Source organism: Heloderma suspectum, chromosome 13 (genome assembly GCF_057233095.1).
Source record: "Heloderma suspectum isolate Gila_16-S chromosome 13, 16-S_ref, whole genome shotgun sequence".
NCBI lineage: Eukaryota > Metazoa > Chordata > Lepidosauria > Squamata > Helodermatidae > Heloderma > Heloderma suspectum.
Window position 1 is genome coordinate 16,806,079 of NC_139470.1, and position 19,264 is coordinate 16,825,342.

The 19,264-nt window shown below is 47.4% G+C and overlaps 1 protein-coding gene across 2 annotated transcripts in view; it reads right to left on the reverse strand.

The window, feature by feature from the left end:
- SEPTIN5 (septin 5) overlaps positions 1–19,264 on the reverse strand; it is a 91,884-nt gene that overhangs the window by 49,907 nt on the left and 22,713 nt on the right. The window contains exon 2 of one of the 2 annotated variants that reach the window (XM_084820421.1): positions 18,232–18,324. The exons of the other annotated variant lie outside the window; for it this stretch is intronic. Within the exon in view, the coding sequence (XP_084676547.1) occupies positions 18,232–18,324 (93 nt within the window). The remainder of the gene's footprint in view (positions 1–18,231; positions 18,325–19,264) is intronic. 2 annotated transcript variants of the gene reach the window in all.

Here is a 19,264-nt window from a genome sequence, read left to right on the forward strand (position 1 = left end):
CCATTCTCCTCTCTCACCTACTGTACAATGGAGGATGAGTAATGCAACCAGAAGAGCAGCAGAGCAGGAGTTACAATAGCTGTATACTTTTTTCTTTCTTTTTTTAGTGCTGTGGCATTTTTGAAAAAGAAAAAAAAAAGATAAAGGCACAATACCCTAAGTGAGGATCTTGCACAATCTTCCCTGTCATGCCTGTGTGACACACTGAAATACTATACCAGAAACCTTTGCAGACTATTAAAAAAGAGAAAAGGTTGAAAGTTGGCTAGATCCAAAACACATGTATAATTCAAAAAGAATGTGGGGAAGAACCATGTATTCAGACAGGTGGCAATCGCTTAAGGAAGCTTGTTCCCCAGCAGGAAAACTTAAGGAAGCTCGTTCATTAAGGAAGCTCCTTCGTTAAGGAAGCTTATGAACAGGCTTCACTTAAGGAAGCTTATTCCCCACCAGGCAAAATTAAAGAAGCTCGTCCTTTGTTAAGGAAGCTCGTTCATTAAGGAAGCTTGTTCATTAAGGAACGTTAAGCTCCTTCGTTAAGGAAGCTCGCAAACAGGCTTCACTTAAGGATGCTCATTCCCCAACAGGCAGACAACTCAGAAATGCCAAACCATTGATTTAAGGCAGCCTCCCTTGAACTGGTGCCCGTCAGGTGTGTTGGGACTACAACTCCCATAATCCCCCAGCTGTAGTCCAACACATCTGGAGGGCACCAGGCTGAGGAAGGCTGATGTAGGGAAATTCGCCCAGCCCAGCCCCACTCTCAAGGAAAGATGCTTCTGTCTCGCCTGCGCAGCACCACTACAGAGGACAGCTCCCTCGCGAGAAATCAAACTGAAGAAGCCGCTTTGGCAACAAACAAAGATACAGGAGAGCTGTGCGCAGCCAGCAGGTGGTGCGAGCCTCACCCAAGGCCCAGCATTTTCAAAAGGTCATCTGAAACACTGAACAACAGCAGTGGAATATTGTTGAATAACCCACCATAGGGGCAGGCCAATTTGTCCAGCCCAAGTTTATAGCTCTCATGAAGGTTGCAGCATCTGAAAACCTGAAGAAAAAGTTTCTCGTCATTTGGCCCCAGTAAAAGCTGTGCACTGTGGCACAATGTATCTGTCTGCTTGTATGCTCGGGGCGTGTTCATCATCACCCCAAAGGAAGAGAGGCCGTGACTTCCTACTGTCAGTGTGGAAACTGAGCTGATAGAGCCCCAGAGCAGTTCTGATTCTGAGGAGGAACAGCAATCCGTGGGAGAGGAGCCCACTCATCCCTCACAGGCACAGCAGCTGGCAGAGATTCCTCCTGCCAGCATTCCTGGGGTAGATAGTGACCCTGACAGTGAGAGAGTGCGGGAGGGGGGCTTGCTGGATGCTCAGCACCGACGCAGGGAGCGACGACAGATGGAGGGCGCAGAAAGGAGGCGTAGTGCTCGTTTGGCACGCAAGCAACAGTTGCATCCCGAGGACCCAAGGGAAAGAGGAAGGATCTCTCCCTAGCCCACAAGTTCAGGGTCTTCCCGTGATTCTCCTTCAAACGGGGACCAACTGCCTAACCTGGAGCATATGCCACTCTGCTATCTTTCCCCAGTGCTGTCCTTTGCTTAGTCGCTGGTGATTAGCATCTGAAAGAGTCATTAAGTTGTAAATGGAATAAAGCCTTGAAAAGAATCCTTTGCGTCTGTGTCTTGAGTTGGCTATTGGTGGGAACTGTAAGAGGCAGCTAGGGCACTCCTGACGCCTACAGACCTGACGGCAGAAACCGCCTTTTAACAGGAAGAGTGCAAAGAGCAGCAGGACCTTTGAGCCAAGTTTTGTAACAGGGCAGAGCCCCCAGATTTTCAGGTGGAACTTCAAAGAAATGGAAGGAAGGAAGGAAGGAAGGAAGGAAGGAAGGAAAGAAGGAAGGAAGGAAGGAAGGAAGGAAGGAGCAGTGATCATTTCTTCTATTTCTGAAGTTCAGGCATGTGTGCCATTGCTTTTGGAAAATGGCACTCCCCTCACACACAAGGAGGAGATATTAGCGGGCTTGGGGGAACCCTAAGGTTTCCAGAAGTGTGAAAGATCTTTAGGGGAAAAAAACCCTAAAGGGGACAAAAACAGCTCAATGAGGTTTGAGCATGCTTAGCAGCCAAAGAAAGCTGACTGTTGGGGAGGGGGGAATCAGAATGGATCCTTGTGGAGGAGGCACAGCCAACTGGCTGGAACAGTGAAGAGGGACACTCCACATGGCAACATTAGAGGTCCCACTTGATTTCACTGAATGCTCAAATACTAATGAATAATTCTTTTGCATCCCACCAACAATTGAGTTGCGCTCAGTTGGGACGTGGGAGAGGGCCTGCTCTGTGGCCACATCTGCCCTGCTCCAGATTGAGTCCTGGGTCCTTGCAAAACAAATACAGGGAGGCATACAGAGTAGTCAATTTAGCAAGCAAGCGGTCAAGCACCCAGGTTTCAGTCCAATGGGGTTCAGGCTAAGACAGAAATGGTCAAGATAGCAAGCCAAGGTCAGAGCACAGGCAAGCAGTTAAGATACATGGGGTCAGGCTAAGGCAGGAGCGGTTGAGAAAGCAGGCAGAGGTCAAAACAGTTAAGCAGTCAGATACATTAATGTGACGTTACACGTCTATATATATATATGGAGTTTGTAAGTATAATAATGTATTCCTGTTATAAGTCTATGTTATCTCTAGGTTGAGAGTGGGATGAGTGACAGGAAGAATGGTGGATTTGCATGTGTGACATGACTGGCTGAGTGACTGAGAGGCGGGGTGAAGTGTGTGCACTATAAAAGCTGTGTGCTGTGCTTGTGTGAGTCAGACAGGGTTTAGAGCAGAGACAGGGATCAGAGATCGGGAATTGATGTGTTAAGAGTTTAGAACTGAGAGAGAGAGGTCTGTGGTGATTGTGAAGTGTTTGATTTGAGAGTGTGATCTGGTGTATGGTGTATGAGAGAACATACATTAATAGAGCCATTAAGAGTTGCCTATTTACTGTACAACACCTGATTTGCTGTAATTAGTCAAGTGTATTTGTTTAACCAAATCCTACGCCTTTGGCTCTTGGCTATGTAAGGGAAAGGTAATAAAGGAAACAATACAGGTGATAATATAAGCAAGTGTGTCCTTGCAGATAGAGGTCAGAGTAAAGGATTGGACCTGAGCCTTAAAGGTCCTGGTGGCAGCGTGATTGTGGGGGGGGGAAGGTGAGAAAGGCCTTAGAGAAGGAATATTCTCACTGGGAAGGGGAAGGAATGCTGCAGTTACACAGTCCAGAAGAAGGGCCAAGAAGCAGACTAAGGGTCAGTAGCACAGAGCATCAACCACAGGGGAGTGAGGTAGCAGGCACTGGAGCTGGCAGAGGCGTTGTTTTCAGCAGCTCTCAAGTTACCAGTGAAAGCCCCACCTGGTGCTCAGCTGCATCACGTTAGAGGCTTGCCAGATGTCCTCCTCCTGAGGAGAGCCCGACTCATGAGTAGTCCTCTTCAGTAAGTGAGCACTCCTTTGCCTGGCCACCATCCAATGTGGATCTTAAGGCACCAGCATTCTCTGGGGCTAGGCGGCGGCCCAGCATCTCCATTTGTCTCAGAAGCTTAGCACTCTGCCTCTCTAGGAGGCAGATTCACAGGCACCGATCCTGAGGGTCCCAGACTATCTTGGCTAGTGCTAGGGTCTCCTGAAGGGCCAACTGGCTCTGATGGTTCTGGTTCCTCCTCTGGAGACGACTCCAGCGGCAGCCTGACACCCACAACCATGGCAATAACACTTAAGCTTTGGAACACTCTCCCCAGGGAGATGTATCTCACCCACACTTGGATGGCCTTCCAACACTGCGTGAAGATCTTATGCAGCCAAAACACCATGCACAACCTTGGGGGAAGGTCAGCAGGTAAGGGGAAACCCCAAGATTTGTAGAAGGACAAACAAATCTTTAAGAAATTAAAACTAAGGTAAGGGGAGGGGAACCCCCAATGCTGACAGACTGTTGAGTGAAAGGGACAGAAAATTGGGGTGGGGGAGGGTGGGGATGGAATGGCTAGAATTCTGAACAGGAAAAAACACCCCACGCTGCAATATTTTGTTGCAGTTCCTACTTGTTCAGTATCTGATGACATTTCATCAGTTTGCATTACAAATACTGAATTCATAATTGTCAATAGCTTTGGAGATGCCACATTTGATGTCTGCCATCCTTTAGAAACACAACTCGAAAGCATTCACATCTTCAGGTGAAGGTTTCCTCACTCCACTGGCAAAGTCTAATTTTGCAGTGCCCTCCAGATGTGTTGGACTACAACTTCCATCATCCCCCAGCCAGCAGTGCCATTTTGGTTATTAATGCATCAGCACTCATGCCTGAACATCAGAATTAGAAGGAATTATTGCTGGCTTTCTTTCTTTCTCCCTCCCCGTTCACTTCTTTGACCAGGGTACCAGGTTGGGAAAGGCTGTTGTACACAATAGCCATATCTACCCATATTTTCCATTCCTGTGAGGAAACGGTGGGAGGGGGCTGTTCTATTCAGGCTCTGCTTGTGGGGCTTCCCAGAGGCATCTGCCTAGCCACTGTGGGAAACAGGATGCAGAACTCAATGGCTGTTCCCCCAAATCCAGCAGGACTCGTCTTATGTCCAAGAATTCCCAAACTGTGCTCCGTGAGAAAATGAGCTCACTGCAGCCTCAAGCATCTTTGAGTCATCCTCTGAATCATAATCTTCTCGCATCCAAAAAATGTATACACACCTCCCATAAAAGAAGATTCACTTACAAGTGGGACCTGAAACAAAATATTGCACTGTGATGTGTTCCCTGGTCAAGGTTCCAGCCAGCCATGACCTTTCACACAATACTCCATTCCATGTGCATTGTGTGTGTGTGTTTTTCCATCCATCTCCCCCCGCCTCCCGTGGCAACAGTTAAGTGAGCATTTTGTGGTTACTGAGCACTCTCCGTTCTCATTGGGCTGTTTTCGTGGAGGGGAGGCACCTCAGGGGGTTTTTCTTCTTCTCAAAGTGTTTGTACTTCTGCAAACTTTAGGCTTCCTCCAAGCCTGCTAATATCTCCCACTTGTTCATGGATGGTGCCATTTTGACCACATGGGGATTGACACTCAGGTAACTGAGTTTCCTATTAGGATTCCCTGGATGCCCTGTGGGGGGCGGGGGCTAGACCCCTTAGGGATATTTGAGGTCTCCTCTGAATTTTCAGTTTTCACTTTTAAAAAAGTAAGTCCCTAGTCCCTTTTACCAGGCAGTATCTAACCCACTTGTTCACTAAGCAATAATAGAATTAAAAACATAGTAAGCTACCTATATCTATATCCTGGCAGTTTTATCTATTTATTTAAAGTATTTGTATCCCCCTACTCAGCCAAAAAGGCTCCCAGAGCGGCTTACATATAATTGGTAAAACAAGACAGTCCCTGCCCACAGTTCTTACAATCTAAAAAAGACACATCACACAAGGAAAAAGGCATGAGGAGGGTAGAGGAAAAAAGTAAGTCTTTCAGCAGGGCTGGTGGGATGGCCCCACTTCCCACTCTCACCTCCCCCAGTACAGCCTGCTGGAATGGCTACTGGTAGTAAACATTTGAGGGAGGAGGAGCCTTCATGGGGTGGGCTTCACCAGAGCCTTCATCCATTTCCCCCTCATCCATTTTTTGGATCCACTGCCCTCCTGGGTCACAGGCACAGTAATACTGCATGCTCTGAGCGAATCATTCAGACTACAAAATGCAGTCTGCCTTTTCTCCTTAGAAAAGAACTTCATTTCACTTACAAGGAAAGAATCAAAGACTCTGGGATTTGTTCCATATTAATATATTACTTTACAAAACGTTACAGTGTGAAATGCTCCTATTCAGAGATTCAGCCAGCCAGCCAGCCAGCCAAGCCCTCTTCCAGAATACGCCATTCCACCACCACCCCACGTTTCCACTCCCCTCCTCCTCCACTCTACTGGGCCACTGCTGGGTTTTTGTTTCCCTGCCTGGGTTTTGTTCTTGGAGTTCCCCCAAGCCTTTCGATACCTCCCTCTTGTTCACGGGTGGTGCCATTTTGGCCTAGGAAGGATGGGTACTCAGAGAATGGGACTCCCTGCATCCTATTTAGCATTGTTTTCTCTGACTCATTCAGAACGTTTACCCCCATTTTACACGTTAAAAGCATAATCCTCCTCCTAACATTTCTCTTTCTATGACTTTCTCCTCCTGAGCCCGTGAAATACATTCTTCCCTCGCTACCTCATTCCCCTACACACCTCTCGAGGCCCCAGAAGTATATGGCCTGGCTGGTGTTAGCTTGTGAACAACGTTTGCTTGCAACACCGGAAACTTAGCAGCCAAATTCCGTTTAGTAGGCCCACTAGGCATGGAAAATTATCTGTCAACAAACCAGTGGGAAAGCACAAAATACACACACACACACACACACACACACACACACACTTTTTTTCCTCCAGGTATATCCAGCGATCTCATAGCACACCACTTCTTTTACCAGTTTTTGTGGGCTAAGGAAGAAGAAAAAAAACAGACCATTCAGAGCCTTTCTAAGCTTGCCTGCTACAGCGATTTCCTTCAGCCGGTTTCACGGGCTCAGAATAGGAATTTGTCCAGCTTGAAACTAGGGATGCTGGAGAAATTTGAGGCAGACTAAAATGAGCTCAGATTTCTAAGAATCCAGTCTGCGGAATCCACTATGGACCAGCCTCCTCAGGCTGCACGGAGTACATGAGCTTTTGGATCTTTTTTTTTTTTTTTTTTACTTTCCCAGAATTAACACATGTTTATTCATAGGAAAATACTAGGGCTGTACGGATTCCCTACCGTCCGTTCTGGTGGGGAATCCGCCCGGGGGGGGGAGGTGATCTGTTCCTCCTCCCCCGCAGAATCCTCCGGAGCGGCTCTGCTCTGTGAGGATTCCACGGAGCCACCCAACTTGAGGGCTGCTTACTTGCTGGACCATCCCATTCGCCTCTGTGCCGACTGCCATTTAAAAAAAAAAATGGCAATTGGCAGGATGTGCCTGTAGACTTATATGACACATGGACACATAGACTTATACACAAGATTCACGGCTCTAGTTTGCGTATAAGTCTATGGGCACATCCTGCCGATCACCTTTTTTTAAAAAAATGGCGATCGGCGCGGAGGCAAATGAGACGGGTCCAGGAGCAAGCAGCCGGAGCCGTTCCGTGCGGAATCCTCCTGGAGCAGAGGTAAGTGGGGCCGATCCGCCATGGATTCCAGCGGATTTCTCTAACATCCCTAGAAAATACACAAGGGTCTGCGGAGACTTGTAATATAGGTGGGAAAAAGGAGCACGGAATGGGGGACAATACTCTAACTGTTACATACTGAGGTGAATTATATAAATTGTTGTGAATCCTCTTGCGGAATTATTTGCGCATTTTTCTGCACAATGAAAAAAAATTGAACCTGTCCGTGAATGGACATTGAAACAAAAGTTGCCTGATGATCTGCGAAACGCAGACGGACTGCATTTTACACAATCCAAACATCCCTATTGAAACACCCAGTTCTTTTACAAACCAACTGCCAGTTTCCCTGAGATTGCATCCAACTCAGAACAAAATTCTGATCAAGCACATACAGCAGACCAGATGCTCAAAGCCAGCTCCTTTGTAGGTACATGCACAAAAGTTCTTTAATTTTAGTCTCTTGGAGCGCATGCCGATGTATGTTTTGGAAGAAAAAAGTCCTACAGCTCCCAGCATTCCCCAGACAGGGACTGCTGGGAGTTATAGGACTTTGTTCTGTCTAAATATGCATAGGATTCCACCTTTACTCTCCACAAAATTCTCAATTTCTGTAAACGACACCACCAGACCCACACACTCAGCCTTCCGGTTGATTGGGATCTCCCCCAGTGGGATCAATTAGTTCATCTATTTTAAACATCTTTATGCCACCTTAGATCAAAAGATTTCAAGGTCATTTATACTCTCTCGTAATCCCACATTCAGTTCAGTCTTTTGCTATCCCCTACACAGAACTAAAACCCCCTCTTCTCCACAGGATGATACAAGGTGGTGCATGCATGTGCCAAGGTTGCAGGCTGGGAGAGAACCCTCAGATATGGATGAGGTTTATTCCAAACACTTGCAAAGAAAGGTCCAGGTATGAAGCCCATTTCAAGTCAAGCCATGGGAGAGCTTAGGGACGTCAGAGAAATCCGCCGCAGACTCAAATGAGGCTGGATTCTTTGGAATCCGGCCTCCAGAATCCGTGGTGGAACAGCTCCACTTACCTCCGCTCCAGGAGGATTCTGGCCAGAACAGCACTCCAGTTCCGGAGTGCTGGTGATACAGTAATGGCAGCCGCCATTACCGTATCACTGGGAGGAATATGGCCTCAAATGGCGTAGTGGACACCACTTGCGTCTGTAAAGCGTCCGTAAAGCACTGAGTTTAACCTAAATGCAGCTGTAAACGGCTGCAATTAGGTTAAACTGAGGGCTTTACGGCTGCAAGTGGCTGTGTTTTTTCCCACGATAGGCTAGCATTTACGGCTGCATTTAGGTTAAACTTGGCGCTTTACGGCCTCAAGTGGTGTCCACTATGCCATTTGTGGCCATATTCCTCCCAGCGATACGGTAGTGGCAGTCGCCATTACTGTATCGCCAGTGCTCCGGAGCCGGAGTGCCGTTCCGGCCTGAATCCTCCTGGAGTGGAAGTAAGTGCCGGCTCCGTGGAATCCTCGCAGAGCGGAGCCACTCCAGAGGATTCTGGGGGGGAGGAATGGATCACCTCCCCCCTGGGCGGATTCCCCACCAGAACAGAAGGTGGGGAATCCATACATCCCTAGGAGAGCTCACCCATCGCTATTCCCCTCTCTTTTAAATGCCTGTTGATACTACCAAAATCTAAGAGCAATAGCATCTGTGCAAGTGAATGAAGCCTCCTCTTTGACCACAAAGTGGAGCTGTGTAGCTCAGTGGAAGAGTACAGAAATGGACATGAACGGATCTGTCAGTTTCGATTTCTCTCCGTATCTCATTTTTCCGGTCTTAAGTTTGATTCGTCCGGAACTTTGGAGACGTTCTTTGTTTGAAGTTTGTATAAAAGTTCATAAGCCCTTTTTGTGCACATTTCTCCTACTACATGAATTTGTTTATGCATTGTTAACTTATATGCACATCTTTTGCAAGCAATTTTCCGAATATAATGCAGTGTTAATGTTATTTCCCCTAATAGACACATTTTGAATGTGTTTTTGATTGGAGAAATCCACTGCAAAATTCAAAGGAGTGTGAATTTCGAAGGATAATTGGATTCAGTTTGCATAGTGGTTCAAAAATGCAAAATTGGGTAGGTAAGCATTAAAAAGCAGACTGAATGGATTTCTCCCCCATTCCTGAGCCATGAAGGTGGCCTTGGGTTTAAACCCTGGCCTTCCCAGTTCAAAGTATCACAGGTAATAGGTGTTGAGAGAAGACCTCTGCTGGAGATCGTGGCGAGCAGCTGCCAATCGGAGGAGACAATACTGGGCAAGATGGAGAAATAGTCTGATCTGGTACAAGGCAACTTGCTTTGCTGCTAGCATTCCAGACTGAAAAAGGGACGCTAATGGAGGAGGAGGAGGAGCGGGAGATGAGAGGAAGAGCAGGGCCATTTATCAGCTCTGCTGAAGCCTTCGCCCGCAAAGGCTCCTCCTCTCTCCACTGTCACCAACACCAGCCATTTCAGGCCAGGCAGGCAGGCACTTGGAAATCACAACAAATGCTAGAATTACGTTTCACTAAGAGGCAACTCGGAAGGAAGGAAGGAAGGAAGGAAGGAAGGAAGGAAGGAAGGAAGGAAGGCAGGCAGGCAGGCAGGCAGGCAGGCAGGCAGGCAGGCAGGCAGGCAGAGAGAGAGAGAGAGAGAGAGAGAGAGAGAGAGAGAAAGAAAGAAAGAAAGAAAGAAAGAAAGAAAGAAAGAAAGAAAGAAAGAAAGAAACTCTGAAATCACCACATTGCTACAGAGGTAGTACCACAGGTGTGTTTGCATGGAGGGTTAGTTAGAAGAAGGTCTCCCTGCCACAGGGACACTTTAAATCTAAAGTGACAGAATCAGGCTAGCAAGGAGGGATTTAAAGGCGGCGATCACAGAGCAACAGATTGGGGTATGAATATGAAGTGTTCTGGAACTTCTTTGAAGATATGACCTCAATCAAGGGGTTGGAGCAACATCCATACCAAGGAAGTCTAAAGCATGTGGGGAGGGGTTAGTCTTTTGGAGGAAAGCAAATTAAGGGGAACATGACCGAAGTGTATAAAATTATGAATGGTGTTTGAGACAGCAAATACTGAGAAAGGTTTCTCCCTTCATCGATAATCACATCTCCCAATGAAATTGATCACCAACAGATTCACAGAATCAGAGCGTTGGAAGGGACCTTAGAAGTTATCTAGTCCAGCCTCCTGTTCAATGCAGTGACCGCATCGCCAACAGATGGCCACCCTGGCTCTGCGAAAGACAAAAGGACAAACGAAAGAAACTCAGGGCAGGGAAAAGAAATTACTTCTTTACCCAATTGAGAATTATCATATTCAGAGGGCCTTTTCTGTGGTGGCTCCCCGGTTGTACCATGACCTTCTCAGAGAGGCTTGCCTACACTGTGCTCTTTTGGGCACCAGGTGCAAACCTTATTTTCCCAAGTGTTTTATTCTTTCAGTTTGTGTTATTTTAAATCTGTCACTGCTTTTAAATCTTTGCACTGACACTATGTTTTATTTTGGTTTTTATTTTATACTGTAGTTTTAATCTTTTCTATTGTATTGGATCGCGTTGTATTTTATGGTTTCAATTGTTCATAGAATCACAGAATCATAGCATAGGAAGGTTGGAAGAGGCCTACAAGACCATCGAGTCCAACCCCCTGTTCAGTGCAGGAGTCCAAGTCAGAGCATCCCTGACAGATGGCTGTCCAGCCTCATCTTGAATGCCTCCAGTGTGGGAGAGCCCTCCACCTCCCTAGGTCATGGGTTCCACTGTTGTATTGCTCTAAGAACATAAGAACATAGAATCATACAATAGTAGGGTTGGAAGGGGCCAACAAGACCACTGAGCCCAACCCCCTGCTCAACGCAGGAATCCAAGTTAAAGTATCCCTGGCAGGTGGCTGTCCAGCCTCGTCTTGAATGCCTCCAGTGTGGGAGAGCCCACCACCTCCCTAGGTCATGGGTTCCATTGTCGTATTGCTCTAACAGTCAGAAGGTTTTCCCTGATGTTCAGCCGGAATCTGGCTTCCTTGTTGTGAACTACCCAGAGAGCTTTGGCTATTGAGCGGTAGAGAAAAATAAATATAAAATATTCACTGGCACCAGAGGCGGTGGTGGACACTGGAGTAGTTGGCTTGAAGAGGTGGCTAGACAAATTCATGTAGGAAACATTTATCTACACCTTTTAGCCGTGACAGCCAATGGAACCTCCAAAGCAGAAGCAGACTACCCCAGAATAGCAGTTGTATGGGGGCAGGGCTGTTGCTTTCATTCCCTGCTTAAGGGCGTCCCAGTACTTAAGTACTTCCCAGGACTTTCTTCTTGCTGCTGTGGCAAATGGGGTGGTCAACTAGAAGGACATTTGGTCTGATCTTTTCAACCTTACGAACCCCCAGACAGAAAAAGTTGCATATATCTTATCCACAGGGCCGGCCTAAAGGGTGGGCGAGCTGGGCAATCGACCGGAGCGCCCAGCTGAGGGGGGGCCAAGCTGAGCTCAGTGGCTGTGTTTTTTTAATGTCTGCAGTGAGCGAAAAGCACGTCTGTACCCTTTCTTTCAAGGTTCTATGGGTCGTGGGGTGCCAACTACCAAAAGGATCTTCCTTCAAATAGCTTTAAAGCATGTTTCTTTTTCAGCTTCCACTTTGATGTCATTTGCGCCGGGTAAAAATCAGCGGAGTGCAGCTTTACTTTGAGCACTGAGCACTTCAAATACTGTAAACACTACAAGCGCTGTATAAATAATAATAAAATTAAGCCATAAGCTGGAAGAGGTCAGCTGGATAGCTCAGTTATTTATACATTTTGTTTATTATTTTTAAAGAGAGAAATAATGGATATTCTAAAATAAAGGATGCTTGCCAAAAAACAGGACCGGCTACAAACCCAAACATATTATAAGGAAAACCTGTGATGTTCTGCTGTGCTGCAGGGTGCACTGCTGATGCTCAGGATGTGGCTTTTCAAACTGTGGCTTGCACAAACTGAAGCACGGTGGCTGAGAGATCAAGGTTCTGAGCAATGCCATTCTCGATGGACGTCACACCTGCGCCAGGCCTCATAAATCCTCTGGGTGGCCCTGCAAAACTGGCCACGGAGCAGAGGGGCACCGAAGGCACTCCTTGCCCCGGGCACTATTCATCCCGAGGGCCACCCCTCTGCTGATCCAGCCCACAGCCAGTTGAGCTGCCTAGTCTTAAACCAGGCGTGCCGAACCTCTTTCGGCTGAAGGAATGAATTCCGTTCTGGAGAAGCTCCCTGGGGGTGCGTTCCAGGGATGGGCAGGCCCAAAGGCAAAAGGGGCGGGGCCAAAGTTATCCACATGTTTTAGCTCCAAGCTCTTACGGCTAGTAACTAAGCCTTGCAAGAGGCATCTCAACCTTTTAGAACGGAGGGAAAACTGCAAACAGTGCTGGAGTAAAGAGGTGGGGCCAGAGGAAGGGTGGGGCCCCCAGGTGAGCCAACTTTGATCCCCAAGCATGGAGTTTTCCACTCCTACCCTAAACTAGGCCTCACAGATTCAGATGAAAAATAACAAGCAATGCTCCCCCCCTCCCCCAGTCAGAAAATACACATTCCCAAGTTTTGCCTGGCTGTGTAACAGAGAAGCCATGTAACGGCAGTTGGCTGTTGAGTTCAAGCCATCTTGGCAAGCATCAAAACACACACACACACACACACACCTTTACTATATTCTTTGGCACTAGGCTGGCCATTCCCACCCCAGGCTGTAAATGAATAGATTCAGGCAAGTCCACACCCTGGAACGTCCAAATTGACATTTGATTTCCCTTCTGCATGAAAAGGCATCGCTCCCTTCTGGTTAGCCAACAGCAGGATGCTTCAGCCCCTTGATTGTTCCGAATCTTTTCTGTATCTTTTCCCTCTTTAGGATACTGGTTTTTGGTGCGTTGTTTCTGGTTTTGTTTTTTTAGATGAGGCAGCCAAAACTGGACACGGTATCCAACGTGTGGCTGCGCCACAGTTTATCGCTAACAACAAACTCCGTTGCTGAGTGCCGACAGCGCTGTAGCCAAAATGGAGGCACTGAACGGTGGGGACAGCATGCTCAGGGGAACTCCAAGGTTTGCAGAAGTACAAAAAAATAATAACAATGTGATAAAAGACCTCAAAACAGTTCAGCGAGGACTGAGCACATTCAGTGGCCCTGAAGTGCCAAATGCCAATTGGGGGAGGAGGAAACTGGGGTAAAGTGGAGTATCCTGAAAGAGGGCTTGGCTCACTGGCTGGCTGGAACCATGAACAGGAAAACGCCACGCTGTGACCGTTCAGTGCTGGTCCCACTTGTCTTGTATAAATTCCTTAGCATGGATTTTGTCTGATTGTGGGTAGGATGGAGAATTAGGGGGGGTCTGGCAGAGAGGTTTGGGTGGAGACAGAAATGGAGCTTTCAGCACAGCCACATTTTGGGGGGGGGGCACTAACCAGCACCCACAATCCATAGATTATCCTTGATCAGTCTTCCCCAACCTGGTGCACGCCAGATGTTTTAGACTACAACTCCTATCACCCCCAACCACTGGCCACATTGGCTGTTGCTGATGAGAGTTGTAGTCAAAAACATGGAGGGCACCAGGTTGAGAAAAACTCTGTGTGTGTGTGTGTGTGTGTGTGTGTGTGTGTGTGTATTTATATACACAGAGAGACACAGAGAGAGCTTTTCTACACAAGGCTGTTAATCCACTGCGTTTACTGTCAGGTTTGTTGCAGAACTGAGATCCAAGCACTACATGAAGAGAGTTTCCTTTCCTGCTTTTCTGTGACATAACCACTAGCTGGCATTGTGGTATAGCAGAAGAGCACAATTACATAAGTGGGGAAAGCATTTGCTTTTGCTTTCACAAATAATACCACATTTTCCCTGCTCTTAAAATGGCGGGGGGGGGGGCAAAAGTGCTGTTTAAAAACAGAAGCAAAACTGGAGGGTCATGACATCATCTAAGGATCCCACAAACAACCATGAGTAGGAAATGATAAGCGCACAATAAATGCCTCATGTAGTAAATTTCACATACACACACTCACACATGCACACAGACACACACAGCGCGAAAGAGAGGAACAGTAAGATAAACAGAGAGAGAGACACACATACAGAGAAAGAAACAGAGACAGTAAGGTAGGCACAGAGAGAGACGGGCACATACACACCCACTACGACAGAGAGAGAGAGAGAGAGAGAGAGACATGCAGAGAGACAAATGCATACACAGAAAGAGAGACAGTAAGCTAGACACAGAGAGAGTGAGAGACACACACACACCCGTACCCACTGCCACTTGTTTACCAAGTCAACAGTCCTGTTATTTATTGACATCTGCCCTCAACAGAGCAGCCACGGGACGTGAAAGAGAGATGTTCAGAGCCACTCAGCAATTTAAATCAAGCATCTCCGTTCAAGTCCTGGTACTGGCTGGAGCCTACAAGCAGCTGTCCAAAAGCGCAGGGCCAACAGACCCCAAACAGCAAAGCCTTTCACAAGCCGCCAATGCGGGACGGCTTGAAATAATACCGCCACACAGCATCTAGATGGCAGGCAGCCCTCCTTAGCCTCACACACACACACTAAGCAGAGCCAGAGAGAGAGAGAGAGAGCGCCAGAAAGGACATCCAGAGAAGAGAAACTCTGAGATCCTGTCCTACTGGGCTTTGTTTATTTGAACAGTTTTTATATGAGGAGTCAAAGCTTGGGAGGGTTCCCAAGGCCAGGAGCACACCATGGAAGGGTGGAGATCCCATCAAAAGCTACACAGAGGACCCCTTCCAAAAGATGACAACATCCCTCCGCCAATATTCCGGAGGCAAAAACAGGGACGATGCTTGCAATGTGCCAATCCTCATACCGAAGAGTGTTGCCCGGACGGGCCCCACCCCGCTACTGTCATGCATTGCCAAGGGCTCTGCCTGCTGGGTGTAGCATTCATTTCCTCTGCAATCAACTGTCTTCTGAACGATTCACACCAAGGTTCGTCTAGCTCAAGGGCTGAGAACTTCAGGCCCGGGGGTGAAATCCAGCCCTCTGGGGTTCCTCAGAAGGCCACGCCCCTTCCCTTGGCCTCACCCCTTTTCCCCCAACCATTGATCGTATGGAGGTTTCCTGGCTTTTGCGCAGATTTTTCCCCCCATTCTAAAAGATTGAAATGCCTCCCCTAAAGCTCAGTCACTGGCAGGAACAGCTCTACGCTAAAACAGGTTGGGATTCTGCCCCCCTTTGTCCCCACCCACCATTGGAATGTGGCCCCTGAGAGCTTCTTTGAAATGGAATTTGGCCCTTAAGGTGAAAGAGGTTCTGCATCCCCATTTTAGTTGAAGACACAAAGGAGCTGCAACAAAATGTTGCAGTGTGGAGTTCAGTGTTCCTGCCAGACATGCCCTTTCCAAGATATTCCATTCCATTCCCCTCTTTCCCTGTGCCCAATAGGTCAGCATTGAGTGGCCACTGAGCATGCTCAGACCTCACTGGACTGTTTTTTTGTTGTGTCCCCCCACATACACACACACACCCCTTTAAGGTATCTCTTATTTTTTTGCTCTCCGCCATTTTTCTCTGCGTGCATGCTTCTGCAAACTTTAGGGCTCCCCCAAGCACACCCACTCAGGCATGGATGGCGCCATTTTGGCTTCAAAGGGATCAAGACTTGGAGAAGGAGTCTGCAGTATATATATATATATATAGGATATATGAGAAAAACACCGTTGTCAGCCAAGAGGTTATCAACAGTTCAAGGTCAGCATCAGCGGCTGCATCGCTTTAGTGTCACGGCAAGTGCATAAAAAGTAGAGACAACACATTCACTTCCCACTCTGAGATTTAATTTCTAGACTCTGGGGAGGAAGTTGAACCCAGAAGGGGCGGGAGGAAACACCTCTTGCAACTACCACAAAAGACAAGAATAACAATAAAATATTGAGTTATCAGCAGTGGGTATTGGAAAACAGAGACTAGTCACATTAGCATGGAATGATAAATTAAGTATCTTGGTTTATTGTGAAACTTAGATTACTGCAATGCACTCTACACGGGGCTGCCTTTGAAGACAGTTCGGAAGGTGCAGCTTGTGCAAAATGCGGCAGCCAGACTGATAACAGGGACAAGAAGGTCTAAACATATAACACCAATTCTGGCCTGCTTGTGCTTGCTGCCTGTATGTTTCCGAGCCCAATTCAAGGTGCTGGTTTTGACCGATAAAGCCTTACATGGCTCAGGACCACAACAGCTGATGGAGCACCTCTCCCGGCACGAACCAATCATAGAATCATAGAATAGAATAGTAGGGTTGGAAGGGGCCTACAAGGCCATCGAGTCCAACCCCCTGCTCAATGCAGGAATCCAAGTCAGAGCATCCCTGACAGATGGCTGTCCAGCCTCATCAATCCATACACTGCATCCAGCATCCAAGGCCCTCTCCTGGTGCCTCCTCTGAGGCTCCCTCAGAGGAGGCACCAGGAGAGGGCCTTCTTGGTGGTGCCCCCTAATTATGAAACCTCCCCGATGAGGCCCACCTGGTACCAACATTGTTATCTTTTCAACACCAGGTTAAAACTGTCCTCTTCTCTCAGGTGTTTGGCAGCATACAACGAGATTTTAATCAGGTCCTGGATTGTCTTTGGTTGATGGTTTAAAAACTGTTTTTAGGTATATGTTGTGTGTGTGTGTGTGTGTGCGTGCGTGCATGCGCACGCGCACACTATCTGTTTATATGTTCTTATGTAAATGGTTTTGTACTTTGTATAATGTATTTTATTAGTTTTTAATTTTTGTGAACCACCCAGAGAGCTTCGGCTATGGGGCAGTATAGAAATATAACAAATGAAAATGAAATGAATAAATGAGCTACTTGCTGGTACACAGCCCGTCTGCTCCTGCTGGGCTCCTCCTGCCAGCACAACCAGGTAAACAAAGGAGGAATTATTTATTTATTTTTATTTATTTTATTTCTATACCACCCAATAGGAATGGTTTGCTTAGGTGTGTCATCTCATCCAACCAGGGATCCTGGCTTGTTGCTCCTTTACAAGCCAGAATTGTAAACCATGGCTTGTTCTCGGCTTACAGAGCCTGGCTTATTTTGGAGCAACAAGCCAGGATCCCCAGTTCAGACAACATACTAAACAAGCCATTCCCTCTTTTTTTAGCTGCATAGCTTGTCTGCGAAAAGCCAAACTCCTCCAGAATCCTGGATTATCATTCTGTGCAAACATGACCATGTTTCTAGTAAATCGTGATAGTGGGAGTGGGTATGAAAAGATCAGTTCTAATCTCTCTTGGCTGCTCAAGATTTTTTTTTTTTTTAAACACACAGAAAGGAGGATATAAAATCTAGAAATGGTGGAACACGCACACAATTGATTGGATTTGACAACCCCAGCAAATGGGTTGGTGGAAAGGGCTGGATGCATCTGATCTCGTCTGATCTTGGAAGCTAAGCAGGGTCAGCCCTGGTTAATACTTGGGTGGGAGACCGCCTGGGAATCAGGGTCCAGCACTGAGCAGGGGGCTGGACTCAATGGTCTTGTAGGCTCCTTCCAACCCTAGGATTCTATGGTTCTATGGTCACAACTCTAACCAGAGCTGGCTATGTAATGCACTCAACAACAACAGAGAGATTATACATAAGGAGCTGTGAGAGGGCAGGCTGGGTGGAGTCCTCTGGTGACCACCGCCCCTCCCCTGTCAGCGGGGCCCTGGCGGGCTTACCCAGCTGTAGGTTTAGTGCTCCTGGGCAGCCAGGTATAAGCACCATTGAGATGTCCCAGAATGCCCCAGAGCAATGCCGGGTCAGCAGCATTGTGGGAAATTCAAAGAATGGCAAGAACCAGCCATCTGAGACTGCTCTGAGTGTAGGACCAGAAAAAAAAATTAAAAGGAGGCCCAGAGCAGACCTCCGCAGACCAACTATGCCAGGTGCCACCTCTGGAAAGACGGAACCCGACGGAAAATCCAAAACGTCAGCTCAGAACAAACTATGAAGAAGTCAGTCGTATACACACCGTGGTGCTCCGCTCTTTTGTGTCTGACTCAGCTTGCATTCTTTCGCCGGCTGCCTCTCTTTGAAGACTCGCATATTTCATCGTTCGGGAGTGCTGGGGGAAAGAGAGTTGCTTTTCGGTTTGATTTTTCATTTGGGGAGGCACTGGGTGCTGACAGAAGAGCTACAGATAAGCACAAGGGAGGAGGACAATACACAGAGAGAAAAATGCACAGAAGGCATGAGGGAGGGAATCAGGGCTGGGCAAAAGCCTTTTTGCAGACATGAGGTCTGAGATTCAGGAGCAGGATTGCCTTTAACATGCCAAATTATCCAGGCAGGCAGGGGGGAGGAAAAGAGAGGCTGGAGAGATGGATTCAATCATTTCTCACAGAGGGAGTCAATTCAAGGCAAACTAGTCAGGGCACACAGCCCCGGCTCCTAGGTCAGACATAAGGAGCTGCCTGTTTTGACGCAGACCTCACCATGAGGGCTAGAAGCTTGAAAAAAATAGCTCACAAATGAAAGCTGGGATTCTGCACCAGATATTCAATACGTCGAAGCCTCTTACTCATAAATTTAAGGTCAGGAGGGATGTGCCCCTTTTCTTTACATGCATGCACACTCAAGGAGGTTTGCAAAATTTAACTCAATACAACGTAGTCAACTGAAACACAACCAAACCCTACAGACAGCAAACCAGTAAAAGCAATAAAAATGTCTCCCACACAAACCTCCCTTTGGATGGCTCACATGCATTCCAAATGTCCTTGCTTACTAATGAGAGTTCCTATTTCATGCCCCGTATTCTCCAGCAAACCGTACCTTGTTTCAGCCTTTCCCAACCTGGCGCCCTCCAGATGGGTTGGACTACAACTCCCATCATCCCCTGCCAGTCAAGCCACTGCATAGAGGAGCACTCCTAGGGGGCCATGTGTCCTAGGACAGTCCTCTATTTACAGAGGACTGTCTTCTATCTTCTAATAGGGGTTGACCGTCTCGACTGGGGATAAGAACATAAGAAGAGCCCTGCTGGGTCAGACCAGGGGTCCATG